The following is a 27,757-nucleotide window of genomic DNA, read 5'->3' as shown; positions in this document are numbered from 1 at the left end:
CCTTATTGATCACTATATGAACATTTACTTTCCCAAACAAAATTGACAGCTTTTCAAGGACATCACTGCTTTTACTGTGGTACCATCTGTCTCAATACTGAAAACTTGGGTAATCTTTAAATGGGTAAATCTTTAAATGGAATCCTCTTAGCATGACAAATGACTTTAATGGCACTTCTTAATTGAACAAAATAACACATCTTTAATGGTTCTACAAAAGGCCTAATTCACTAGCTTTGAATACCTAAATCTTCAAATGAGAGGAGCAGCTTTCAATGGAAATCCTGAGGCCAATAAACAGGCAGAAAGGTTTTTACAGGTGGTATTAGCAGAATACTGGGAAGCGAAATGAGCCAGGGCTCTTTGTTTTTGTTTCGTTTTGTTTTGTTTTTGAGACAAGGTCTTGCTCTGTTGCTCAGGCTGGAGTGCAGTGGTGAGATCATGGCTGACTGCAGCCTCGACCTCCCCGGCTCAAGCAATCCTCCTACATCAGCATGTAGCTGGGACTACAGGCATATGCCATCACACCCAGCTAATTTTTGTATTTTTTGTAGCGATGGGGGTTTCTCCATGTTGCCCAGGCTGATCTAGAATTCCTTGCTCAAGCGATCTGCCCTCTTAAGCCCCTCAAACTGCTGGGATTTATAGGTGTGAGCCACTGCAACTGTCCTCAGGGCTCTTCAGAAAGACAACCATAAAGGAGGTGTTCAGCAGGAACAGGCCAGAGCAAGGAGGGAGAGACTGATGATAAGAGGCAACATAGGCATTGTTGCCAAAGTCCAGGTAAGAAACAATGAAAGTTAAAGGAAGAGGAAAGAAACGGCCACTTTTTTTCCCTTTGGTAGAAGTGGCAGTTGTGGGTGGTGTTTAAAGGTAGAATTGACAGGAAGCTCTGATACCCTTGAGAACAAACTTTTTTTTTTCTTGTTTTGTTTTCCCTGCCTGCTCCTGAGTTTTCTGAGCATCCACAGCTCAATTATAGTCCGCATTTTCCTCCATGCTCCTCTGCAGGCTGCTGCACACTTCCCTGCTACTTGCCAGAATTCTCCCCAGTAGGACATTGGGGTCACAACATTGTGCAGAAGATTACACTTCCCTATGTTGGTAAAAACTGTCCACTAAGTCAACAGTCCCCCACGTTTTTGGCACCAGGGACTGGTTTCATGGACAATTTTTCCACGGACCTGCAGTCGGGGGTATGATTTAAGCACATTGCATTTATCATGCACTTCATTTCTATTATTATTACATTGTAATATATAATGAAATAATTATACAATTCACCATAATGCAGAATCAGTGGGAGCCCTGAGCTTGTTTTTCTGCAACTAGGTAGTCTCATCTGGGGATGATGGGAGACAGTGACAGATCATCAGGCATTAGATTCTCATGAGGAGTGCAGAACCTAGCTTCTATGAGAGTCTAATGCTGCTGCTGATCTGACAGGAGGTGAAGCTCAGGGCTTACTACCAGCAATGGAGAGTGGCTGTAAATACAAATGAAGCTTTGCTGGCTCTCCCTGCTGCTCATTTCCTGCTGTGCAGCCTGGTTCTTAATAGGCCATGGACTGTTAGGCCTTGGTCTGTGGCCTGGGGGTTGGGGACCCTTGCACTAAATAAAACTTTCCCAGTAGTTAAAGAACAGCAAAAAACTGAAAATTTTCACAAAGATGCCCTTAAAAGTATACTCTGATTGCTAGTCAGGCTTCCTTGTCTCAAGGTCCACTATTGTGTATGTACTTTCCTCTTCAAAAGCATCTTTCCTCTTTTCTCTATGGTATGTACCTTTAAAACTTTATGGCAGTTTATCTCATGGAGGGTCCAGCCCCCTTTCTCAATCAGCGCAACCCACAGGACATTATGTTTAGCAATACCTTTCCCAAAGTCTTAGGTAGGCACAGAAAAATAAATAAATAAATAATAAATAAAAATAAATAAATAAAATAATAAAAATAAATAAATAAAAAATAAATAAAATAATGCCACAGAAAAACTCTCTCATAGCACAGTCTCTGTAGAGTTCTCATTCCAATTCTTGCCCATTGGTAGCAGTGAAGATTTGCCACCTAATTCTTCTTGATCATCTATGGGATTCTACTTACATATATATCTCAAGGGCAAATAATTATCACCAAAGACAATTCATATTAAAGAAGAAAAATATCTCCCCAAATATAACATAGTCTGTACTGAGTCAATCCTAAATGGAGATAACTGGATACATTTTCATGCAGATTATTGTCCATTTCCACAATATTCATTCTTCTGCTTCTAAGCATGCCCAGATTCCTTCAGGTCTATAAGAAATAGGATCCATCTGTAACCTTTTCATGTGACAGCAACTCCCTTCCTACACAAAGATGTTGAAATTGTGGGATTACTAAAGATCGTGGATATGAACGTCTGTGTATGTACGTGTGTGCGTTTGTATAAAATGGTTGGAGAGTCATTTTTTCAGTTATATTTAGCTTGGCTCTTTAAGGTATCTGAATTTATTTACTATTTGAACTAATGTTTGGGTTCTTGGCGATAATAAAATATTATGTAATCACAAATAGTGTGTAGATCTGAGGAGCACTCTGACATATATGAATAAAATGCTTAAAGAGAATAGAAAGAAGGTCTTTAACTTAGAAAAAGAAGATAGACAAATTTAAAGAATAAGGATTCTTAAAGTTTGTGATACATTACTATACTTATGCAAGTATAAAATACAGAATGCTATCATGTGATGAGTTCTGATGAAATTAAAAAATTTATTCTCGTAGAATCTATAATTTTGCTATTCCTGCGAAACATATTTTACCTCACAGGATTAGGTGAATTCTAAGTTCCCAGCTATAAAAATGTATGAATCTCTTTGCTTCCACAGCCATTCATTAAATGTATTTGATTATTTATTTCCACTAGGCATAATTATTTATAGCTTAATGGCCAGGACCCTAAAAAATTCCAAGATGAATTGGAGAGCATTCCTGCCCTTGTGGCGCTCAGTCTAGTAGTAGAAGAGCTAGATAAATAAACAGAAAAACGTTGGAAATAGAAGGATGTACAGAGTGTGACACAAGTAAATGATCCATTTTAGAGTATGTGCGTGGGAGGTATGAAGTGCAGGATTGTGTCATTGTTAGGTAAAACAAAAAATTTCACGGGAGAGGGGGCCAGACACAGTGGTTCATGCCTGTAATCCCAGCACTTTGCGAAGCCAAAGTGGGTGAATCACTTGAGCCTAGGAGCTCAAGACCAGCCTGGGCAACATGGTGAGACGCTCCCCCATCACTACAAAATATACGAAAATTAGCTGGGTGTGGTGGTGTGTGCTTGTAGTTCCAGTTACTCAGGAGGCTGAGGTGGGAGGATGGCTTCAGCTTGGGAGGCAGAAGTTGTGGTGAGCCTAGATTGCACTACTGCACTCCAACTTGGGTGACAGAGCCAGACCCTGCCTCAAAACAACAACAACAACAACAACAAACAAACAAAAAACAAAAGACATTTCAGAGGCTGGGGCACTTGAGCTGGGCCTAGAAGGGCAGACAGTACTGGGAAGTACATTCCAGCCTAAGAAAAGAGCTCGTGCAGAGGTACTAATGCATGAAGCAGCACGGACAACTATTAGCTAACTAGGAGTAAAAGCTGGAGGTGGGGGTGCAGCAATAAAAAGGTGGAAGATATACAGGGAACAAAGGCTATTATGCTGAATGCCTCCTGCTTTGACTGCTGAATTTTCTGTAGTGGTGGTAAGAGGGTTTAATATGTCTGTGGTAAGAAGAGTTCCATCCTCCCTGGAAGTTTAAACAAAAGCAGGTACTCCAATTTGATTCTGACATGCCACACGTGTGATAATATTACAACTCCCTTTCCTTGGCCCAGTAGCAGTAAGTTAATAAATTGGTATCATATGTGTATGCACTGATATTGGTCAACAGCTAAGTTCTGTACTTACTATGCCCCACTAAGGCTTTGAACAGGTATTGGAGATAAGTGTATCAATTAGGATTCTATTTCAAATGACAGAAAATTCAATCCAAGCTAACTCCACCTAAAAGAGAACAAATTTACTCATATGATTTGAAAGTCCAGTGATCAGTCTAGCTCCAAAAACACCTCAAAGGTCTTCAGCACCCAGTTTCTCCATCTTCATCTCCTGGATCCATTTTCTCTGTGTTGGCTCTGTTCTCCAGCAGGCTCGTGCCCTGTGGTGGCAATTTACATTTGTTCAAGTACAGAGAACAAAGAAATACAGAGATCCCTCCTGGTGGCTCCTGTACAAGTCTTGACCAGTCACTTTGGCTCCCTAGGGTGAAGACCGGTCAATGGAAAGAAGAACTAGTGCAATCTCTAGTACAGATGAGTGAGGTCTAGGTAGTATTTGTGTGATGAGTTGTCTCTCGTGACACACCTGGATGCTAAAACCACAACCTCTTGGGATTCCTTTGCCAAGTCTACCCCGGCCTCTTCTTACTTGGGCTACTTCCCCAGTATCAGCTTCTAGTTCCTTGTTTCTCCCTCAGGAAACCTAATCGTTCTGTCTCTCTCCCCTTGTATGTGCCCATGGGAATCCTTTTAACAGTTTCAGAAAAATATTTTCCCCTTTGAAGCTTCTTCCAGATACTTTGGATTCTTTTTCTTAAGAATTTAGGATTTTATAAAACAAAGCGAGAAATACTCATAGATCACTTTTGTTTGCATTTCCTTTTACCTCTTCTTGGGACAATGAAGGAGGAGATCTGCTTACAGGGGTGGAGAGGGAGGAGAGAAGCAATAGCAGAAAATACAGGGAAAAGAAAAATACAGACATGATGTAGATTTCAAAATATTATTCCAAGGAATCACATATATAATAAGGTTTCAAATTAGTAATGTAGGTGTCTTCTTCTTTCTCTCTCTCCTTCTCTCATTTAAGATCTGAGGAGGCAGAGACCATTGGCAAACAAGCTAGTGAATGAGTAGGCCTCACAAATGTGTGATGTAAATTAAGCCTTGACAGGTATTATATGCCACCCTTCTTATTGGCATGGAATTTATGTCTCAGCCTCAGCTATGTATTTGCCCTGTTCTGACTTACGTGAAGTTATGTAATATTTTGTGTTTATAATTTTTAATATTATGCCCACAGGAAATTGATTTTTTAAAGTGTATTAGGTTTTATCCTGCTTTTCTGAGGACTGAACCCTTTATTAGCACTTCTAAGTAGCACATTTTAAAAAAGAATTCCTAGCAAAAGAAATTCAAGGAATAATTGAATTTTCCGTGTATACGGTCCAGTAATGCCTGTCAAAGGAATATATGGATTCAGGCTCCAACCAGGAAAACAGAAACTGCTCTGAGTATTTAACATAGGGAGAATTTAATTCAATAAATTTGTAAAACAGGTGAGAACAGAGCTAAGAAACCAAAAAAGGGACAGTTATTTTTCAAAAGGATGAAGGCACTGTGACTCCAAAATGGAAGAATAAAGGAAAGAGGCTGTGATACCGGGGCACAGGGTCAGAGGTCATGGATCACTTGGCCGGAGCTGGAGTGTGGCGGTGTGGTGGGGAACACCCTAGCTTTTCCCACCCTCCAGCTCTCCACTGTCCTCCTCCAGCTTCCCATTCAAACCCAGCTGGCAACCAGCTCACAAGGAAGCTTGGAAATGCAGCTTGCAGGGATTAGTGTCCCTGTGATATGGACCAGAGGAGGGGAAAGAAGAACCAGGAATGAACCCGAGGGCAAACAAGTCTAGGACCCTAAACCCACACAGAGGATTTTAAAAAATTCATAGTTAACAAATCCTAGTTGGAGGTTGATAATTTATACTAGAACAACAAAGTTGTTTGCAGTGGCTCCCATCAATGGGAGGATACCAAAGTCTGGGCAGCTTGAGGCATTACCCATTAAAATCAGGACAGCCTCATCAGAAGGGCCGGTTATGTGCGTATATGTCCACATTTTTAACTAATGTTGGGAGCCCTGTAATTTTCCTGAATTTAGTCACCCTTATTTTTAAGACACTGTCTGCCTGAATTTCTTGGCCTTTTAAATGAAGAAGGCTCCTACCTCTAAATCTGAGTTGTCTCTTTTCTTTCATTTGGAATACTGAGAATCCCTCATCACTTTTCTTGTTAACCTTCTATTTATCCATTTGAAGGTTGCTGAGATTTGCTTATACTATAACTTCAGTGATATTTTCCAAGATGAATTTTCATTTCAATCACCAAAACTCTACTGCACAGGATATGGTAAATATTTGTGCTCATTCCTTTGAAGCCTCAACCTGGCTGGCACCACTCTCTAAATATAGATCAGGATTAACTGAGTAATAAGGCAAGAGTTCACTGTAGTTTCTCTAATAAATTCTTCAACACTGTTGCTGTAGAGGAGTCTTTCAAAGGATTTAACCTCAGGTAGACAGAAACTTCAGAAGATTGGGAAATGTTCACATTCTAAAACATTCACTATGTTTGAAAAATTGTAACAAGCTTTATGTTATCAATGAGATCCAGATAAAATATTTTCCGTATTTTCAGTCCCCTATTTCACGAATTTCGTTATGATTTTTTTGTTTTTGTTAGTTTTGAGGAAACTGGTTGTTTTACTGTATTTCTACTGGTTCTAAAGCTAATCTTGTTTCCTCCCTCCCCTCTAAAATCGGGCATGTTTCAAATTTCGCCAATATATGCTAGTTCTCATCCTATTAAATTTTTAAGGGCAGGGATAATGGAAAATGGAACTCATCACGTTAAAAAGGGATAAGAAGTAAGCAAAAGGGCTTTAATTTAAAATTATGAGAGAAGCTCAGTGTTTCAGGAAAATAGCAGTGAAAGAAAAATACCTCTTTATAAGGAGCAGAAGAAAGAACCTTAAGGCTAAGTTAAATTAGACATATCAAACATTTTATGGGAAAGAGAGACAGATGTGCTTTTGGAACTGGAAAAATATTGGTTAACTTTTAGTTGTGATCACACTTTGGCGGTGTCTATATGAAGCAAATGTTTTGGCTCTAAACTTGTTTTGCCACTTTTATGTTTTCTGATTCACCAACCTGAAGAAAGAAGAATAAAGCATATTCTGACTGTCTGATAAGGTAAATCAGAAAACTTTCCCTTGTCTCAATAACACCACTTAGTGATAAACAATTCAGTGTCTTTCAACGGAAACATTCCTTTTAAAAACCACACAAACCAGAAATGGGAGCAAAATTGGAGAAAGTGATCTCACTGCATTTTTCTACCCATAATCCATTTGCTCACATGAGAAAACTTGGTGTTGGAAAGGGCCTGTGACATCATTAGACTGTAAATATATCTGCTGTCCTGTAAATGAGGCAGACTGTGACAACTAGTTTTTCCTCTTAAAATAGTTTTAATGGTATATTTTAATTCATTATTTTCCTGAAGTGGCCCTAATACATTTTAAGATGTACAAAATTTTAAAATGTCAGAAGACCAAATTAATCTACATTTGTTACCTGTCTCCCATGAGACACTGGGTGCTTATGTTTATTTGATAAAACTTTATCCCTGGACACAACAATATCCTGTAACATCCTAGAATGTAAGGGTAGAAAAGGAACTATCAGTCCTTAATGTTAATGAAGAAAGTGCGGCAGAGAAAGGCCGTGGTTTCTGCAAGGTGGCACAGAAAAGTACAGTGAAGACATAATTAAAACTCAAATTTCTTTATCTTCTAAACCCCAGCTCAGAGCACCTTCTACTATACCACTTTGCCTCACTAGTGAACTAAGAACCATTTCCCCCAACACTAGTAACTCACTCTAACCATGCCAAGTCACTGCAACACCTTGCTTGCATCTGCAAATTTATATCTATGTCTATATCAGAACCTCAGAAAACATGTTCATAGCTGAGACATTTTGCTCAAGACGAAATACAGTTTTATAGTCTATTAATTGTTGGTCCAAGAAAGCAGACTACCTCCAGTTGTATGTGGGTACCTTAATGAGTAGGACAAGTGTCAGGGTGTGTGACAGAATTGCCTGAGTATGGAAGGTAGCAGTGAGAGTCTCCACAAAAATATTAATACTTTCCTATAGAGAAAGTCCGTTTTAAAGTGGGAGGCTTTATTAAAGTCCAGAGTTAAAAAGTAAGCTCTTTAACGTTGAGATTATAGACTTTTAGAAAGTTCATTTATGCCATGTTTCAGGCCTATGCTAAATTCTACGGCAAAAAGACCTATAAATGCACCGGAGCTGACAGCCTGGGTCCTGGAACCCTTGCCCACGCTGCTACTACGGGGCACCCTTTCTATAATACAACCCCCCGAATGAAAACACTAATGCAAGCCTGGCCCCATAAAAACCTAGATAGTGCCTACGTTGAAGACGACAGGTTTTTCGCTTTTGTTTTCGGTTGAGGACTTACTACCACAAAAACACATCCGACCTGTACTAGAATAGGTGTGTGAGGGAGGGGGAAAAGCTCGGGTCATTTTAACTGGACTAGAAAGGAACACAGCGATCCCCTCACTAAACTTGTCGCCAAGTTCCCTCCTCGCCATCCCAGGGTGCGGGAAAAACCCCCTCTCGCCCCGGGGCCCCGGCAGCACTCGGGGACGCCAGCACGCCGGGCTCCTTCCCACCCGCGAACCGCGCTCCCCGCAGGGCGGGCCGGGGCGGGGAAAAAGGAGTTCGACGCGAAGGGCCGCGGGCGGCCTGGGAAGGGAGGAGGGAGACTTGGGAGGCTGGCGGGCGGTTTTATTGTTTCCTTTCGCCCTCCTCCTCCCGCGCCTCGGCCCCAGCGTCACTGGAAAGCCGCCCGAGCCGCCCGGCGGCAGGTTATTTATAGCGCGGGCTGCGCGCGCGTCACGGAGCCCGGCCCGGCTGACGGGGCCGCTGACGCGCTTGGCCGCGGGGCCGAGTCCGCGGGGCTGCGCGCCGGACGCCGGCGACAATGGGCTTCTGTGTGCAGCTGCCGCCGCCGCCGGGGGCCGGGGGCCGGGGGCCAGGGAAGGGGGGCGGGCGACTCCCCGGCTCCCTTCTTGGTCGGCCACGACCCCCCGAAAGGTAACAGGCCTCTTTCGCCCCCGGCCAGGACCTGGGCCCTGTGGGCTTTTTTTTTTTTTTTTCTATTTTATCAGTAAGTTCCCCTTGTCCCAGCCTCTGCTTTCACTTCCCGCGTTCCCCCTACCCCAAAAACCGCCCCAACATGTCCAGAGAGGGGCATCTACCCAGCCGCCCAGCCAGGGGCGACCACTTTGTGAGCCCCGGGGAGCGGGACCCGTACCAGGTGCGCCCAGCGGGGGATGCGGTGACCGAGGGGCCGGGAGCGCCGGGCAGGTAACGTATCCTGGACCTAGAGTCGGGGGACTTTGTTTGGGGCGGTAGGAGCGGAACAGGGGTGGGTGTGAACGCCGGCCGGCCCTTCCGGGACTCCTGTCCCCCCTCCTTCGCCCCACTCGCCTGCGCGCTGGAAGCCAATCTGGGTGTGTAGCGCGAAGAGCGAAAGAGAAACTTCTCCTGCGTGACTGACTAGATGAGGCTCCTCCCGAGAAGCCGAGATAATAGAGGCCCCCTCTCCCGCCGCCCGCCTTTTTCTCCTCCCCCGGCCGCTCCCTCCTGTCGCCCCACCCCTCGAAGGCTGCGGACCAGCCCCCCACACTTCCCCCTACACCTCTGGCGGGTTCGCGCCGTGGACGCCCCCGCCCTGCGGGAGGAGGGGCTGGCGCGGATTTTAGGGACTTCCTGGGATGCGGAGATCGGCTCTGAACCATCCCCTTTCTGCTGCCCGGAGCTGGGGAAGCTCGCTGTGGAGCGTCTCGCACGTAGCAGGCAGGCAGAGAACTTGCTGCACCTTCTAGGAAATTGCAATCGATTTGTAATGCACTTTCGCTAATTGGGAGTTCAAAATTAAACTTTAATAAAGCATTCGTGTCGTCTCGTCTAATTGTGAAAGCTTCCATCCGTCCTGGTAGATAGACTCTAAGTCTCAAGTTAATGGCGCTAAGCTAGATTTTCCCCCCAAGTACAATTCCGTCAGCCGTCGTCGGCGCAGCTGGATTTCCGTAAGGTACAGATGTTGCTAATGACAGCTTAAGCACGGATGGGCAGATAGCATACGGAATGCAACATGTTGCCATATGGTTCCTTTAGCCTTTCACCTCCAGGGATATCAATCACATATATTCTGGGAGGAACTTAATGACTCTCTGAACAGCAAAATGAATTACCTGGTACAATTTATATCCCTTGACCTGATACGTTATAACAACAGGAAGATAGCATCTCGCAATTTCTGTGGTATAAATTGAGCTACAGAGCTACATTTAAAATTCTACATCTATTTGTAGTTTAAGGGGCCCTGTCATATTCTGGCTGTAAAATCTGTTTCTGTATTGCCCATCTCCTTCCCCCTCCTACCTCTGGAGGAAGCAAAATTTATAAAGTTTAGCAAAACTGGTGTCGGAAATTGCCAGTCAACTGATTAATAGATGAAGTATGGAGAAATGGAAAATATGACTTCCAGAGCTAGTTACTTCAACAAGAATTAGCCATCTTTAGGAACACCATACTTTTAAGCGTACAAAATTAAAGAACTCCAGAAAATGTATTTTCTGCTAGTTGTTTCAGTATAGCTCCTAAATCTATTCATTAACTATTTGAAATTCTCCATTTATTTTCAAACTTCAACCATTCCTACCCTTTGGAAATTACAGAAGACAGTTCTCAGAAATATGAAATACAGGAAATGTAAGTAGCACCTCCTCAGCGAACCAGTTTCTGTACCCACAACCCCATGCACTCACTATTTATGTAGCTTAATTTGAATCATGTACATGGTGGTACTGGTAGTTTGCTTTTTCCTCCCAACATGTCAGTGACAGCATACTTAAGTTGCTGCTTCTCTCCTAGTGGAGTGATTCTGCAATATTTCACAGGTCTCATTTTTAAATATCCTGGTGACTAATAAAATGTTTTAATTGATTGCCTTTAATTTCAGATTATAAACGTGGTTGTCTTACTGTATCCTTTATTTTCTATTCACTAATACAGATAGATCACACGGGAAGACAATACTTTAAGGGCAAAAAGTAAAATAACTTACTAGAATTTCTAAACTTTATGTTTACTTTTACCTACTAAGGGATATCTGAAAGGTAGAGACATACTTTTAAAACTTTTTGCTTCTGGCACTATGTAAACATTAATTCATGTAAACTAATGACTAGCAGAATGCCTAAGATAGACATGAACAGTCTGAAAAAGTATTTACTTTCGGTCATGTCAAGTTTCGGAAAGTGTTAACATTTTGAAAGTTCGTCTATATATATGTCCTTTCATAATTATTGTGAAATTATAAGACGATGCTTCTTTTTTTTTTCCTTTATAGTGGCTGTTTTGTTACCTAGTGCTTTAGTTCGATAATTTTGATAATTATTATCAAATAAGATCTTTTGTGTGTGTATATAGGAGAAAATCTTATACAGAACACATTAAGATATACATAAGTTATGGCAATCTTGTTTTCTGGGGCTGTTTTTTAAATCTTTTAATGGCTGAGGTTTTATTTCTCTTTGTAGCACCAGCACTCGATGTGTCTTAAATGTGATCAGTAGTGATGGTGAGCTTGTCAATAATGACTCCATCTCCATGACTTGTGAATAGGCGGTGAGTGTGTCCTTTAATCAGTCACACAGAACTTGCTTTATAAAGCTGTTATTGTCATGAACAGATATTGCAGTCTTTTGTCAGGCCCAGTGATTATTAAAGTGTTCCTTCTTCAAAAGCCAGGCCGAAAGTCCTGCTGTGCTTCATTTCACAATTGAAGTCCATTAGTAAATAAAATCCCAAGCCGCACGATTTGCTGTTCCTCAAGTTATAGGCTTACATATATTTCATTAATAATCTTGGGCCCTTTTGTAGACATAAGTAGGTATATTTTTGGTATGTATATGTGGCAACAAAAATAAAATATGTATCTTGCAGCATGACTTTTATTTTAAATGAAGATTTGATGGATGTCCATTGTTACTCTAAATGAGGTGGCTGGCTGCCAAGGGAAACCCTATAGTCAGAAAGTACTAGAATTGTTACTGTCTACAGGGAATCACTTTCTATTTTTTGAGTTCTCAACTTCACCTCCTCCTTTCAATAGTGCCCCTCCATATTGCTAATATGAGAATTAGTCTGAATATGAAAACTTTTGAAAATATGTTTGTGTTGTCCAAGAAAAATTTCACCAGTGTTTGTGGTTGCCTGCTGGTTTTCAGCCTTTATCTTGAGTGGGCATGTTTATTCTAACTGAATGAAGAATGACTATTGAATTAGGTATATTCCCCATGCCAAATAATTTTAACTGTGATGTAATCCTAGCCGCTTTCTTATTTTTACTCCCGAATAAATTTAAAATATTTAAGATTGGCCAGGTGTCTGTTTTTCTCAGGGTAACATGGGACAGCTATGGATAGGCATTAGGCCTCTCATAGAACTCTTCATTCAAGTGAGTGTGGCTGAGAGGAACAACCAGGAAAGAGTATAGTGCCCCATTGCACTTGCCCTGTTGGCTTTTCAAATGCAAAATCCACGTTGTTGCATTTGGAAACTTGTTTCTCTGTTTTATGGTATTTCATTTAAGAATTTTTTTTAACTGCCAGTCTGTAAATATTTAACCAGCCAAGCAGGAAACAGCCTTTTATTCTCGACTGTATACAGCTTTTGTTTTTATCTGGGTTAGCATGGGTGCCATGTAAATACCATATAAAATTTGACTTTGGTTGTCCTTACTTTGAAGATTGACAGGGGTTTCTTTAATCTTGTTTCCTTTCATGTTCTGTATTGAGATATTGAAATACAGTATTTTATACATTTATAGGATTGTGTTTGCATTTATTTAATTTATGTTTCTTTTTTTGAAGCATGTAGCCTTGAATGTTTGTTCTACCTTTTTTTTTTTTTCACATCATTACTCTGGTGCTGCTTGATGTAACTTGATTAGCTCCCTCCCCAGTCATGATTGGTAATTAAAATAGGCATTAAAATTAGTCACTTAGCAATTTTGCTGTTCAATTGGCAATTAAATTACTTAATTGCAATTAAAGTCCTAATTTTAATTGGCAAAATGATAGATGTAGATTTAAGATAATATGTATAAATACTTTAATAAGTGTCTATATAAGGATTACTTAATTACTCAACTTCAAGTTTATGCTGTTAAGTTTAGAACTTTTAAGTGAGCAATGAAATTTATATTACATCTATTCAAAGGATATGGTAATTAGATTTATTACTTATCACTATAAGGGTCCTTGCTTTAAGTTACTTTTGTAGTGTTAAAATTGTAGGCTTGATAATTGCAGAATTCTGATGAGAAAAAGGGCATATATGTCTCTGTTGCAATATTATCAATACCTTCATTTTTTAAATTAAATTGAGACATTCCACCCACCAATTAGTCTGAGGAAAAAATCAAAAGTGGTTATTTTATCATTAAAGATAGAACAAAAACTAGCCAGCTTGTGATTTACATATAAAAACTTGCAAAATGTATGTATTTTATCTAAATTTAAATAAATGCTATCTAATACTGGTAGTGTTATAATGCTATTAACTACTTTTAGAATTTGCAGATATTTGATGTTTTCTTAGCATGTAGCAACTTATTTTCATAATCTTTAAACTGTCTTTTAGGACTTTGTACATTTTAGTGATGCCTATGTTTACTAAAATTAGCAATGAAATCTAAAACCAAAGTTATTCTTCTTTGCCTAATAAAAAATAGTTCTTAAATAAGAAAATATTAAGTGGTTAATTTAAAAGCAAGTATTTAGGAGATGGTTACTGTGTGTCAAGTATTAACAAAAAATGAAGGATTTTTATTATGCAAAATACTTTTTGAGTGGCATGAGGTTTTACCATATGTTCAGTTTTATAATTTCAATTTACAAGAAGATGCTTCTAGAAAAAAGAATGCTGTTTTTTTTCTGCACATCTTTACACATTTCTAGTACTGAGTTCTGTATCAAAGAAAGAAATAATTTTAAAAGTATTTGTGTTAAGTGGTTTTTGGTAAAAATCAGCTGAGAAATACTGAATAAAAGCTACAACTATCCAAAATGTGAATATTAACAAAGCAATTGACTTGTTCTTTAACCATCCTATGAGAAAGGAACAAACAATTTGGTCAATTACTATCCTGTCAATGCAAATGAAATGGCAAAAGCAAAACAATAAAAACACTTTCAGAAGTAAAAACTAATTTTGTATTTTCAGAAACAGATTTTTTTCAAAGTGAAAATTTATTTCTTGTATCAGTAATGTGACTTACTGCCCAATGGCAACAAATGCTGTGAATGAGTTTGTCCAAATGTAATTTAAAATATATATCTTGTAATGCTAAAAATAGGTTCTACAAAGTAATTTTATTATGAAAAATCTTAAAGTTGCCTCAACTCTTACAGCATAACAGGTATGTCTGTTTCACTATATCTGCATTGTAAGGTCTACTCTGAATTCATTTGGGAAGAATGGTGAAATAAATCCTTAAAGGCCTCTTTCCCATGCATTAAAATAGAAAATCCTATGGGATTACATTCATGTTTGCTTTCTAAATTATGCCAAAAGCTCAATTTTATTAAGTATAATCTGCCTAGCCATGCATAAAATAAACTACTTTGGTTTAGATGTGAGTATATGTATTATTTATGTTGATTTTTAATGAAAATATGTTTACATGTACCAATATGTTCTGCTTAATATTGGTTAATGTCATAAAAGATAATATAGTAACATTACTTTCCTAAATGTTTTTATGTGGTCATCCAATAGTGTTTCTTAATAGTAATGCTTTTTAATTTATTTTAGTTGGTTTCAAAAAGGATAGGAGCAATTTTTACTCCCACTCATTTTAAAAATTGTTAAGAAAATAGACCTTCATTGTGGGGTAACTTTACACATTTATACATGGCAATAGTTTAAAGTTATATCAGCTGCGGGGGCCTGAAAAAGCCATTATTGTCATTTTAATTGAGTTATAAAATACTTTATTTGAACTATTTATGTTCAAGAATCTTGAAGGGTTGCAGTCATATAAATGCAGAATTTCAGTTTCTTTTAGCCTAAAGCATCGTTCTAACATTTTCTGAAAGGTTGTTCAATTCTACATTTTGATTCCATATGTGTAATTAAATCTCTATGCACAAAAGCATTCTCTTATGTACTAGCAAATATACCCACAGGAATCTCCTTCTAAACTATAATTTATTTAACATGTAATCATAGGATTTTAAAACATGCTTTCATTTTTCCAAACTGTATGCCAATTTGAACTTCTTGGTGATAAAATGAGAGATTTTATTACCAGTTTCATTTTTTCCTTCTGTGACCTAACAGTGAGTTAAGCATGAGCAGGAGGAAATAAAGAAAATCTTTTGTGAACCTAATCCCATGTGTTAAAACTGTTTCCCTTTTGGAGAAAATAGAAGAGAGTCAAAGATTTTTAGTTATTTATGAATTCCAGCACAATATGAATATTTGGGCCTGCAGCATTCTCTTTGGTTTAGCTTAGGTAGTAAATAGCTTGTGTGTGTGTGTGTGTGTGTGTGTGTGTGTGTGAGTGATTCTCTTGAACGTTGTGGAGTCAGGCCCCCTACTGACTGGATCAGTCAATTACACACACATTGGCGGTGCTACTGAGACGTCGTCCCATCAGAATCTGGTGAGGAAAACTAGTCTGGGGTTTTGAGCGTGGCCTTTTCTTTTTTTTTTTTTTTTTTAACACTTCTGATCTATATGCTGAATCCTTTCCAACCCATCTCATCCGGGCCCTACAGAAACCCCAGCCTAAGAAGTAGCTTATTCAAAATTGGTTTAAACGAGTTTAACAGTCTTACATCCGGCGTGTCTTCCTAAGAAACAGTAAAAGCTTCCCAGAAACCAGAATAGGACTTTGAAGAGGAGAGAACTCTTACACAGATGACGGAATAGATGAGAAAGGTCTCCCCTTTCTCTCATTTTAATTTATATTTAATTTTCTATTTAATTATATTCCCAGTTAATAATAATTGTTATAATAAGCTGCTGTGAAAACGACCCTTCATTCTTGGTTGCATTGACTTGGACAAAGGCTGTTATCAGGAAGCCGCACTCGACAGGTTGTTATTAAAGAATAAGGCATCATATTACAATGTTTGGCTTCCTTGGAGCTCACTTTAAGAACTCCAGGACACTTTTCAGCTCTCTGGGGAGGCATTTTCAAATTGTCCCAGGCTCAACCCAAGCTAAACTGAATGTGTTTTTAATGGCAATGAGGGAGGGGGAAGCGTGCAGAGTGAATGTATCTACTTAGACGGGAGTATGTGTATGGAGGCTGGTGGTTACAACCTTCAAGTTCTCCCGGCCCCCGTTTTCCTAGGACTATATTAAAAAATAATAACTGCCACCCCGGCGTGCCTGTGCTTGAGTTTCCGACTGCCTGAAAATAGCGGCCGGGAGCCTGGCCCACCGCGGGGATCAAGGAAAGCTTCCCGTGGCCGCGCCCTGCTCCCTCGCGGAAGGGGAAGGGAACCCGGGAGGGCGCCTCTGAGCTGGAGTTGCTGCTATTTTGGGCCCAGCCTGGCCGGTGCGTCAATGCCTGCGCCCCTGCGTCACCGCCACCCCCACCCCCTTCCTTCTCCCCAGCTCTCCAAACTCTCACTTTTTCCCTTTCGTTCGCATGGAATCGCTTCTGCCCACGGGGCGCTGACGCTACCGAGCTCATGCTAATATGCTATTCTTCGCCCTCCCCTCCTCATCCCCCTACTCACACACCCTCACCCGCCACCACAACCCGCCCCCCCCCACGCACTTCCTGGTTTTATTTTTTTTCTCGCGCCCGCTAGGGCATCGCCGAGCAGCGGCGGCGGCGGCGGCAGCAGCGGCAGCCGCAACATCTGGGGGAAACTTAAGGTGGTCACGTAGGTTTCCCCGAGGCTGCGGCGCAGAAGAGCCCGCGGCTTCCTGGGGCAGCCGCAGGGCATCTGATGGCAACGCCTCCCCAGCCGCCGGCGAGCTGGGGGCAGCAGGGAGTAGGCAAAGGCGGGGCTGCAGATTAGGGTTGAGCAGCCCGGGATCCCGAATAGTTCCACGGAGCCATCGGCCGGTACTGAGAACACGAGTAGGGGGGCAAATTGCAAAAGGGTCCCGGCTGCCTGGAAACGAGCCACACCGAGAAAGAAGGGGCGGCTGGGACGCTCTGCGCGAGTAGAAAAGCGGGGGCGGCTCCGAACTCTCCCTCCCAAGGCCCAGCCGCTGGAAGCCCCGCGGGAGAAGCCCTAGGAAGCCCTCCCAGCTCCGGCCGGGAGACGGGGAGGGGGCTTGCCCTCCAGAGCTGCGGCGTTGCCTTTGCTAGAAAGCTCCCTGCGCCCTCGGCGTGGCTAGGGGAAATGACTTGCAAAGCAGAAGCGGCGGCGACTTGGACGGCCGCGGGGGTGGGACACGCTCCCACAGCCAGCTCGGGCCCCTCTCCTGGCTGGGCTGTAGGCTCACACCTTACGCTTTGCGGAGACGCTGCCCCCAATCCCCACCCGCTTCGCTTTTCTTGTCCAGTCTTTCTGGGCTCTAAGATTGAGGCTGTGATAGACCTTGTGTTTCAAACGAAGGTCGATTTATTTCTTTAAAACTCGTGGAAGGGGTACGAGTTGGTGGGCACCGAGGAGTATCGAAAGTATTAGAGTTTGCAGAAGGTGGGAATCAGAGTACCTTTCTGCAGAAGGCGCACCTGTTGCCTGCTGCTCGGCTGCATTGTCTGCGAAAGGAAAAGGGGCGACGCTCCACTCTGACTTTTGGGGTTTCTAAAGAGCTGGGTCACGGTCACTGTCTACCCTCTCCCCTTCCTCTCCCCCCCCCCAAGCACCACGTCCTCCATCGAACGTGGGCACTGCATGGAAATAAGGAAACATAGAAAAATAAGCCCTACCCCCACTCCCATTCCCTTTCAGATGGGAGTGTAGGGGGTGGGGGTGGGGTAGAGAGAGTGAGAGAGAGAGATAATGAGAATGAATGTATGCCAGAAGAGGAGGAGGCCTGGGACAGGAAAAGGGAGTAAAAGGGGATGAACCGGGTAGGGAAATCCCACCCGAACTGCGTGAGCCCTCTGAGCGTCTCGTGTCATGGGACATGTACGCTCTTCCGCTAAGGGGGTGACGAAGGTGGGTGGGAGAGGTTAGGGCGCTGCAAGGCACATCCCATTCCGTGCGGCTCCAGGTGCGTGCTACCTGGCCCACGCCGGCCTTGCCTTCCGCCGGTGCTTTTGTTGCACCCTCCCCACATGTGAGCGGCCGAGCCGCTGCGAGGGCGCAGGGGCTTCGGGGAAAGTGAAGTGTCGCGGCGCTGCGGGCTGCGCAGACCTGGGAGAGGTCACACCTCTTTCGGAAAAAAAAAAAAGAAAAGAAAAAAAGAAAACACCAAAAACCACCCAAGCTGGCTACCAAGGTGAACGCAGAGCGGTTCCCACCTTAAAATCGGCCCTGCTCGTGACGTCAGGTCGGAAATATACCAAAGCGAGCGCGGGCCAGGAGTCCAGGGAGCGCGGCAGCGCGGCGATTGGGCGGCGGGCCGCTGACGCGCGCTGACGCGCGGAGACTTTAGGTGCATGTTGGCAGCGGCAGCGCGAGCCACATAAACAAAGGCACATTGGCGGCCAGGGCCAGTCCGCCCGGCGGCTCGCGCACGGCTCCGCGGTCCCTTTTGCCTGTCCAGCCGGCCGCCTGTCCCTGCTCCCTCCCTCCGTGAGGTGTCCGGGTTCCCTTCGCCCAGCTCGCCCACCCCTACCCGACCCCGGCGCCCGGGCTCCCAGAGGGAACTGCACTTCGGCAGAGTTGAATGAATGAAGAGAGACGCGGAGAACTCCTAAGTGAGTAGATGCAGCCCATGCAGTTCGCCTTCTTTTATGCTTTTTCCTTCTTTTGCACGTCTCTTCTTTCCACTTGTGTGGGACAGGTTCTCTGGAAGTGGGAGCCAGAGGCTTCTAGTGAGAGTGGGACCGAAGGATGGGGAGTGCGTGCGCGCAGTTACCGGGGGGCATTTGTTCGAACTCCGGCTTTGGCACTAGTGGGGAGTTGGCTCTCGACAGAGGCTTCCAGGCTCCTCATTGGTGGACGTGGAAGGGAGACTCCACAGTTTGGGAGCTGAGGACTAGCCCGCGGAAATGTGCGCAAAGTTTGCTGTTAGTGAGGAATTGATTGTGGCCTGTGAACACGGAGACTCCAAGTCCTAAGTATACGAGGGAAGCTGCCCACAAACTGACAGGGAGAGAAAGTTCTTCAGTTTATGCGTTGCTTGGGAACTGTGTCTCCGCGGCTGGCCAGCGCGCGATGTTTCCCGGGTATTGTTGAGTAAGGGTGGTGTTGGTAGCGTGTCCTGTTACTAAGTTGCCTGAAATTTCTGGTTTTGACATATGCTGTCCTTGGGTTTGCGAATGTATCAGAGAGAGAATATGAATATGTAAAGAGTAGAGTTATGAAACTGTGGAGCTACCAGGGGGTTAATATCCAACACAGGAATATCTCTAAGGGCTGTGGGGTTCGAGTCCCCTTTCTGCTTTTTCTGGGTAATCTCCCCCCCACCCCCACCACCACTATGAAGCAAGATTGTGGGGGAGGGGAAAGAATAAAAAGAGAGGATACTGGCTTTCTTTTTTCATTAGTAATAAGATTGTCTGTGCTCTAGAATGTCTTCCAAGTGGGAACATCTGAAAATTACTAAGACACAAGAATGCCTTGTTCCAGAAAGGCAGATCGTGGAAGGCATTATGGGGAAGGTGTTCATCTTGCTGTGCTGGGAAACACTTCTAATATTGGTGCCAATACCATATAAGCAGTATGTCCCCCCTCTGCAATTGACCTAAGAAGCTCCTGGAAAAGTAGATCCCCTCTTCCCACCTTGTGACCATTAAGCCTTGTGACCATTAAAGATGCTGAAAGACAAGTTTTCTGGAAAAGTGAACATCAATTTATCTGTAGCTCCAATCCCAGTGCTCTGTCAAAAGCACTTTAGAAGTGCAGATGCTTCCACTCAAATTGCCTTCTCAGTCAAGGCCTTTCTAACATTTTGTAAGGGGGAAGATTGTTTTCTCATTTTATATTATTGACTTCTACTTTCTTCCCCTCTACCAAAAGAAAAGGCAATTTCACCACAAGAAAAAAAAATGCAAGAGAAGGTTCCAATGCTGTATTTTCAGACTCTAGTCTTCATACTCAGGTCCTGAATTAACCTAAGATGGAAATGACCTCTCCACCTACACTATAGCAAAGGGGCCAGTTCATTACATCATAAATGTTAAATGAGTTCATGGACTAGCTTTCCTCTTGCAGGATCTTCTCTCTGCAAGGATTTACACAGTGCAATGGGTGGTATTTTCTGTTGTTTCAAGTCATTTCTTTTATACATTCATTTTAAGTGCTATGTTTGGTAAAGGCTTCCCACTCATTTCCAATGAGACAAACAGGGAAGGCATGGAAGGGCCTGCCTGGTGAGTCTACATATGCCCAGCTGAATCTCTGTCGGGAAGAAACCCTGAAGCTTCCTGTGTCTGTATTTCAGGGAGGAGATTGGACAGGCTGGACTCCCCATTGCTTTTCTAAAAATCTTGGAAACTTTGTCCTTCATTGAATTACGACACTGTCCACCTTTAATTTCCTCGAAAACGCCTGTAACTCGGCTGAAGGTTAGTGCAACTTCATTTCTTTCCTTTACTCTCCAGAGTTCCCCAAACATCAAGAAACAGGACAAGGCAAACCCTGTAACTTAAGGTTTGCCTGACCCATCGCCTTCGGGAACAACTTTCTCATTGTGAAATTCAACTTCATTTCTAGATGGTCATTTCTAGAAAGAGACTGCTGAATCTGAGCTTCAGAGAAGAGGCTCATCTGAGTGGGATGAGTGGGGGGCGGGGGGTATGGGGGAGATGTTTGGAAATACCCAGGAGTGTAGACCTTCAGTAGCTTTTTAGCTCTGGGTCTTTATTTGATTAGTCTTTCCACGCCCTAAACTGTTGTTCTGCAGCATTCTCTCTCTCCTGCCTTTCCTCTCGCGCCCCTACACGCTGTCTGACTGCCGCGGGCTGCCGGTGTAGCTCCAGGTGTACCCGAGCCCGGGAGAAAGTGTTCAGTTGACCAGGCTGAGTGTGTTATCACCCTGTTTCATTTCCAGCCATGCCTTGTGTTCAGGCGCAGTATGGGTCCTCGCCTCAAGGAGCCAGCCCCGCTTCTCAGAGCTACAGTTACCACTCTTCGGGAGAATACAGCTCCGATTTCTTAACTCCAGAGTTTGTCAAGTTTAGCATGGACCTCACCAACACTGAAATCACTGCCACCACTTCTCTCCCCAGCTTCAGTACCTTTATGGACAACTACAGCACAGGCTACGACGTCAAGCCACCTTGCTTGTACCAAATGCCCCTGTCCGGACAGCAGTCCTCCATTAAGGTAGAAGACATTCAGATGCACAACTACCAGCAACACAGCCACCTGCCCCCCCAGTCTGAGGAGATGATGCCGCACTCCGGGTCGGTTTACTACAAGCCCTCCTCGCCCCCGACGCCCACCACCCCGGGCTTCCAGGTGCAGCACAGCCCCATGTGGGACGACCCGGGGTCTCTCCACAACTTCCACCAGAACTACGTGGCCACTACGCACATGATCGAGCAGAGGAAAACGCCAGTCTCCCGCCTCTCCCTCTTCTCCTTTAAGCAATCGCCCCCTGGCACCCCGGTGTCTAGTTGCCAGATGCGCTTCGACGGGCCCCTGCACGTCCCCATGAACCCGGAGCCCGCCGGCAGCCACCACGTGGTGGACGGGCAGACCTTCGCTGTGCCCAACCCCATTCGCAAGCCCGCGTCCATGGGCTTCCCGGGCCTGCAGATCGGCCACGCGTCGCAGCTGCTCGACACGCAGGTGCCCTCACCGCCGTCGCGGGGCTCCCCCTCCAACGAGGGGCTGTGCGCTGTGTGTGGGGACAACGCGGCCTGCCAACACTACGGCGTGCGCACCTGTGAGGGCTGCAAAGGCTTCTTTAAGGTGAGCAATGGCGGGAGCGGAGTAGGCAGGTAGGGAGCCCCTAGTGCCCGGGACCTCGGAGTGTGCCCTCTGCCTTGGTGCCAGCAGCCCAGCCCCAGCTCTCCCGGGACTGTCCAGCTCTCCGGGGTCCGCCGAAGCTGCCCTGCAGGAGACCATGGGCTGCGGCGGGGACTTCCGGGTGTCTGAGAAAAGGAAGCAGAAAGACTGGGAGGCCAGGGTCGCATCCCCCTCGCATTCAGCCGACCCGGCTGGCCCCCGCCCGAAGTTGCTGGAGCCGGAGTTGGAAGAGGGTCATTTGCATGTGCTAGGAGCTGTCTTCCCTGTTCAGAATGAAATTGGTTAGGACAGAGAACCGTGTCTGAGCTAACCAAGTGGAACAGAATTCCCTATGGTCAAATTAAGTGATCTCTTTATTTCGCCATCCTGATTGAATAATCTTATCATTTTAAATAGAGAAGGTCTCCAAGGAATGTAAATAATATGAATGCCCACGGATTTGTATTTACTGAGCGTCTCCTTCTCCTTCTCTTGGCATATAAAACACAGCAAGGAGCGGCAAGGTTAGCTCAAATGTTAACGCTATCAATTTTCTTCTGTTAAATGCCCTGGGGGAGGAAAAAAGAAAAGAAAGAAAGAAAAGGAAGAGAAAAAAATAAAATGGAATTGTGTGTATGTGTTTGTTTGTGGGGAGGAATCGTAGACCCCAGTCACATAACAGAAATTTTCTCCGAGTTGCCTGATTTTCAAAAGAAGAAAAAAAATGTTGGTCTATATTGTCTCCTTTTGCAGCGCACAGTGCAAAAAAATGCAAAATACGTGTGTTTAGCAAATAAAAACTGCCCAGTGGACAAGCGTCGCCGGAATCGCTGTCAGTACTGCCGATTTCAGAAGTGCCTGGCTGTTGGGATGGTCAAAGAAGGTAGGCTGGGGGGAGCTGCCGACCCTCCAGTTTGCGCCTTTAGGAAACCACTGCTCATACTCCAGCATCACGTTCCACTTCCCGGTGCTGGGGATCTCCGACTCCCCCTCAGTCTGGCCTCCAGGACCCTGCAGCTGCCTGCTTGCCCGGCCTTCCCTAGAGAAAGCCGCCAGGCCCTTCTCTCCTTTAACTATACGACCCATTTGGAGGAAGACATAAAATAACCCCGCATTTTTTAATGCTTCTAGTCAGTGAAGGCTTTACAAGCACTGGGGCCCTCAGCCGCTCAGCCTGGTGCCCCGCGGCTGCGGCCTTCCCCGGGGAGGGACCGAGGCAGCAGCTGGGCCTGGGCTCGGAAAAGCGGCGCTAACAGGGCTCTTCCTTTGCAGTGGTTCGCACAGACAGTTTAAAAGGCCGGAGAGGTCGTTTGCCCTCGAAACCGAAGAGCCCACAGGAGCCCTCTCCCCCTTCGCCCCCGGTGAGTCTGATCAGTGCCCTCGTCAGGGCCCATGTCGACTCCAACCCGGCTATGACCAGCCTGGACTATTCCAGGGTAAGAAGCTGGCGGGGGGGGGATATCGTGTGGACAAACCGACAGATGGGCAGGACCCCTCCCCACATCCACCATTAACTCTCAGATTCAACGGGGGTAAAGAAGGCAAGCAAGGCTGTATATGCCTCCCAGCTCTGGCCAGGGCCTCAAGATTCAGACCTTCAGACAATCCATGTAGCTGGGGGCATAGACATGAGGACAGGATGGAGGAAGGAGGAAAGGGACAAGCCACAGGGTTTGAAGCTGTGTGAATTCCCACTACCCCACTACCCCATCGCCCCTCCTCTTACATATACACCAGTGCCTCTACCATGAAATCCAGGGGCTGTACGAACTCTCCCCCTTCCCAATCTACTTTATTCCCAGTCCTCCATAGAGATAGATGCTTTAATCCTCATCCTTCCTGGCACTGTGCTGGGGAAGGATGTGGGGGCCTGTCTGGGGGTCAGGGAAGGGAAGGAGAGGGTGTAAAGAATGCCAGTGGGGTGGGGGATCAAGTGGTCAGATCCTTTTTACTCCAGCTGTGAAAAATATGCGGGCTTTAATTGGAGGAAGTATGTTGAGCAAACCTGGTAGCGACTGCAATTTTATTAAGATTTGCAAAAGGGCGTCTCAGCTCGAGGCCCACTCTGGGACTAGCATGAATACTAACATGTCAATTGTTTTGTGGAGATAAGAGTGAACGTTTCCCAGGGCTGGATGGCACTGTATTTAGTCTGTATGGAAATGGTAATTTACATATTTAAAGCAGCGACCTCGTAGCACCATCCCTAATTGAATTAATTGCCCCGGAACATCTAATTTCCTTACTGGTCAGAGAGAGGTTTAATTGTTATAAAAACCTGGCTCCCCTACTAGAAACGGGGTTAGCAATTTCACGGGTTATATATTTTAGAGAACCTCATTAAGTGCTTTTTAAAATGAAATTCCAGTTCCAGGCGAACCCTGACTATCAAATGAGTGGAGATGACACCCAGCATATCCAGCAATTCTATGATCTCCTGACTGGCTCCATGGAGATCATCCGGGGCTGGGCAGAGAAGATCCCTGGCTTTGCAGACCTGCCCAAAGCCGACCAAGACCTGCTTTTTGAATCAGCTTTCTTAGAACTGTTTGTCCTTCGATTAGCATACAGGTAATAAGGGAGGGAGGAGACAATCCAGGGAGGCTGTGAGAGAAATCAAGAAAGGAAAAGAAAGGGAGGAAGGGAAACCAGAGGGTGGGGTAGAGAAAAAGACAGAATAGGAAATGGAAGTCGGAGAAAGGAAGAAAAAGAAAGAAAACAAAAAAAGACAGGAGAAGAAGCGAGCCCAGAAGCCTTGGATGAATGGAATGGAGGTGGGATAGGGGGCGTTCTTGATTGTTATGAAATTAAACCCTTTCAAGGTCCACTGGTCTACATTTTATTAACTCTTCAGTAATTAGGTGACTCTTAAATCCCTCATTTATTGCTCTTCAAGTAATTAGTTGTTTAGCTTTTCTCTCTCTCTTTTTCTCCCCTCTCTCTCTTTGGTATTAATTGCAGGTCCAACCCAGTGGAGGGTAAACTCATCTTTTGCAATGGGGTGGTCTTGCACAGGTTGCAATGCGTTCGTGGCTTTGGGGAATGGATTGATTCCATTGTTGAATTCTCCTCCAACTTGCAGAATATGAACATCGACATTTCTGCCTTCTCCTGCATTGCTGCCCTGGCTATGGTCACAGGTCAGTACTGCAGGCGCAGGGCGCTTCCCCTCCAGAACTGCCTAGCGGGATTTGTCCTGAGTTTCCTTTGTCACAGATTCTCCTTGGTTTTGCCAACTAGCTAACTGTCTTGTACATTCTTCTTTTGTTTCTGATTATGTTTTCTGCAGAGAGACACGGGCTCAAGGAACCCAAGAGAGTGGAAGAACTGCAAAACAAGATTGTAAATTGTCTCAAAGACCACGTGACTTTCAACAATGGGGGGTTGAATCGCCCCAATTATTTGTCCAAACTGTTGGGGAAGCTCCCAGAACTTCGTACCCTTTGCACACAGGGGCTACAGCGCATTTTCTACCTGAAATTGGAAGACTTGGTGCCACCGCCAGCAATAATTGACAAACTTTTCCTGGACACTTTACCTTTCTAAGACCTCCTCCCAAGCACTTCAAAGGAACTGGAATGATAATGGAAACTGTCCAGAGGGGGCAAGTCACATGGGCAGAGATAGCCGTGTGAGCAGTCTCAGCTCAAGCTGCCCCCCATTTCTGTAACCCTCCCAGCCCCCTTGATCCCTAAAGAAAACAAACAAACAAACAAAAACTGTTGCTATTTCCTAACCTGCAGGCAGAACCTGAAAGGGCATTTTGGCTCCGGGGCATCCTGGATTTAGAACATGGACTACACACAATACAGTGGTATAAACTTTTTATTCTCAGTTTAAAAATCAGTTTGTTGTTCAGAAGAAAGATTGCTATAATGTATAATGGGAAATGTTTGGCCATGCTTGGTTGTTGCAGTTCAGACAAATGTAACACACACACACACACACACACACACACACACACACACAGAGACACATCTTAAGGGGACCCACAAGTATTGCCCTTTAACAAGACTTCAAAGTTTTCTGCTGTAAAGAAAGCTGTAATATATAGTAAAACTAAATGTTGCGTGGGTGGCATGAGTTGAAGAAGGCAAAGGCTTGTAAATTTACCCAATGCAGTTTGGCTTTTTAAATTATTTTGTGCCTATTTATGAATAAATATTAAAAATTCTAAAAGATAAGTGTGTTTGCAAAAAAAAAAGAATAAATACATAAAAAAGGGACAAGCATGTTGATTCTAGGTTGAAAATGTTATAGGCACTTGCTACTTCAGTAATGTCTATATTATATAAATAGTATTTCAGACACTATGTAGTCTGTTAGATTTTATAAAGATTGGTAGTTATCTGAGCTTAAACATTTTCTCAATTGTAAAATAGGTGGGCACAAGTATTACACATCAGAAAATCCTGACAAAAGGGACACATAGTGTTTGTAACACCGTCCAACATTCCTTGTTTGTAAGTGTTGTATGTACCGTTGATGTTGATAAAAAGAAAGTTTATATCTTGATTATTTTGTTGTCTAAAGCTAAACAAAACTTGCATGCAGCAGCTTTTGACTGTTTCCAGAGTGCTTATAATATACATAACTCCCTGGAAATAACTGAGCACTTTGAATTTTTTTTATGTCTAAAATTGTCAGTTAATTTATTATTTTGTTTGAGTAAGAATTTTAATATTGCCATATTCTGTAGTATTTTTCTTTGTATATTTCTAGTATGGCACATGATATGAGTCACTGCCTTTTTTTCTATGGTGTATGACAGTTAGAGACGCTGATTTTTTTTCTGATAAATTCTTTCTTTGAGAAAGACAATTTTAATGTTTACAACAATAAACCATGTAAATGAACAGAATTTTGTCTTCTTTTTGGGTCAGAAAAAATAATGACTAAACAGCAACATAACATACACAGTTGGAGATTAATTTGGGATAGGTCACTTATTCAATATCTGAATTTTAAACAGCCTAAATCTATTCTGGCAAAAGAAATCAGGTGAACCAGAATAATTATCCAGATAATTCAGTAAAATATTTTTTCTTAACCAGAATTTTCCAGTCTGGTGACCAATATTTATTAGGATCAATTTAGAATATCTCAATTCTTCTGTTAACTTTGCAAGTAAGTGTAGCTTTCAGGAGAGAAGTTCTGGAGACCCAAAAGCTTTTGAACTTGAACAAGGTCAGAGTCTAGTCAAGTACTTGTCTTGCACAGTGATTAGGAAGTATCTTTTTAAGACTCAAGAAGTCAACATGGATTTGAGGAGTGTTGTATGTAATCTCCGGTTTTCCAATTTCTCAATTTACAACTGTTGGGTCATGGAGAAAGGGCAAAGCAGTTCAGGCCCTTTGGGCCTTGGGTCACTTTGGCACAGAGCAGAACTCAGTAGAGGTAGTTCTTACAACTCTTTATTTTCCTCATTCAGTGGATGGTGATGAGGTGCAATTTGTAGTTTTAGAATAGAATTTCTCCCGTGTAAGTTTCTCAGGTACGTGATAAAATATCTATGTGTTGGGTCTTGGGCCTAGTATAAGCAAGTTGTAGCCGGGCCTCTAGGATTCCACCCAGCACCAACTTTCAAAAAAGAAAGGAAACTGATGCTGTAGAAGCTGCTTCCGCTCAGAACCCTTGTCCTTGGGCAAATGAAGTCCAACGAGTTTCACCTTAGGGCAGCTGTGAATTCATAGAGAGCATAAGATGGGGACGGTCTCCTTCGCTGACCCTAGTGA

General features: G+C 43.8%; 1 protein-coding gene across 4 annotated transcripts; it reads left to right on the top strand.

Moving 5' to 3' along the window:
- The first annotated feature begins 15,713 nt into the window (after nucleotides 1–15,713).
- NR4A2 (nuclear receptor subfamily 4 group A member 2) lies at nucleotides 15,714–26,880 on the top strand. Of its 4 annotated transcripts, none has more exons than XM_055380192.2 (8): nucleotides 15,714–18,823; nucleotides 20,512–20,635; nucleotides 21,299–21,986; nucleotides 22,776–22,905; nucleotides 23,295–23,458; nucleotides 24,391–24,593; nucleotides 24,984–25,162; nucleotides 25,312–26,880. In XM_055380192.2, exons 3-8 carry the CDS (start codon nucleotides 21,312–21,314, stop codon nucleotides 25,566–25,568), a joined length of 1,608 nt encoding a protein of 535 aa, XP_055236167.1. In that variant the 5' UTR covers nucleotides 15,714–18,823; nucleotides 20,512–20,635; nucleotides 21,299–21,311; the 3' UTR covers nucleotides 25,569–26,880. The 4 variants fall into 4 exon arrangements, with proteins under 4 accessions (XP_055236167.1, XP_063550918.1, XP_018878284.1 ...); XM_063694848.1 differs by having other exon boundaries at nucleotides 21,121–21,986; nucleotides 23,295–23,383; XM_019022739.4 differs by having other exon boundaries at nucleotides 21,121–21,986.
- Nucleotides 26,881–27,757: the final 877 nt, after the last annotated feature.

This window comes from Gorilla gorilla, chromosome 11, assembly GCF_029281585.2.
Source record: "Gorilla gorilla gorilla isolate KB3781 chromosome 11, NHGRI_mGorGor1-v2.1_pri, whole genome shotgun sequence".
Classification (NCBI taxonomy): domain Eukaryota; kingdom Metazoa; phylum Chordata; class Mammalia; order Primates; family Hominidae; genus Gorilla; species Gorilla gorilla.
The sequence above is the reverse complement of the archived record's forward strand: the minus strand, read 5'-3'. Positions and strand labels throughout refer to the sequence as shown.

Excerpts from the sequence above, each read along its gene's own strand:
- NR4A2 (XM_019022739.4), top strand. The coding sequence starts at position 21,123 with ATGCCTTGTGTTCAGGCGCAGTATGGGTCCTCGCCTCAAGGAGCCAGC. Across the intron at positions 21,987-22,775 it reads GCTGCAAAGGCTTCTTTAAG|CGCACAGTGCAAAAAAATGC; the intron begins GTGAGCAATGGC and ends CTCCTTTTGCAG. Across the intron at positions 22,906-23,294 it reads TGTTGGGATGGTCAAAGAAG|TGGTTCGCACAGACAGTTTA; the intron begins GTAGGCTGGGGG and ends CTTCCTTTGCAG.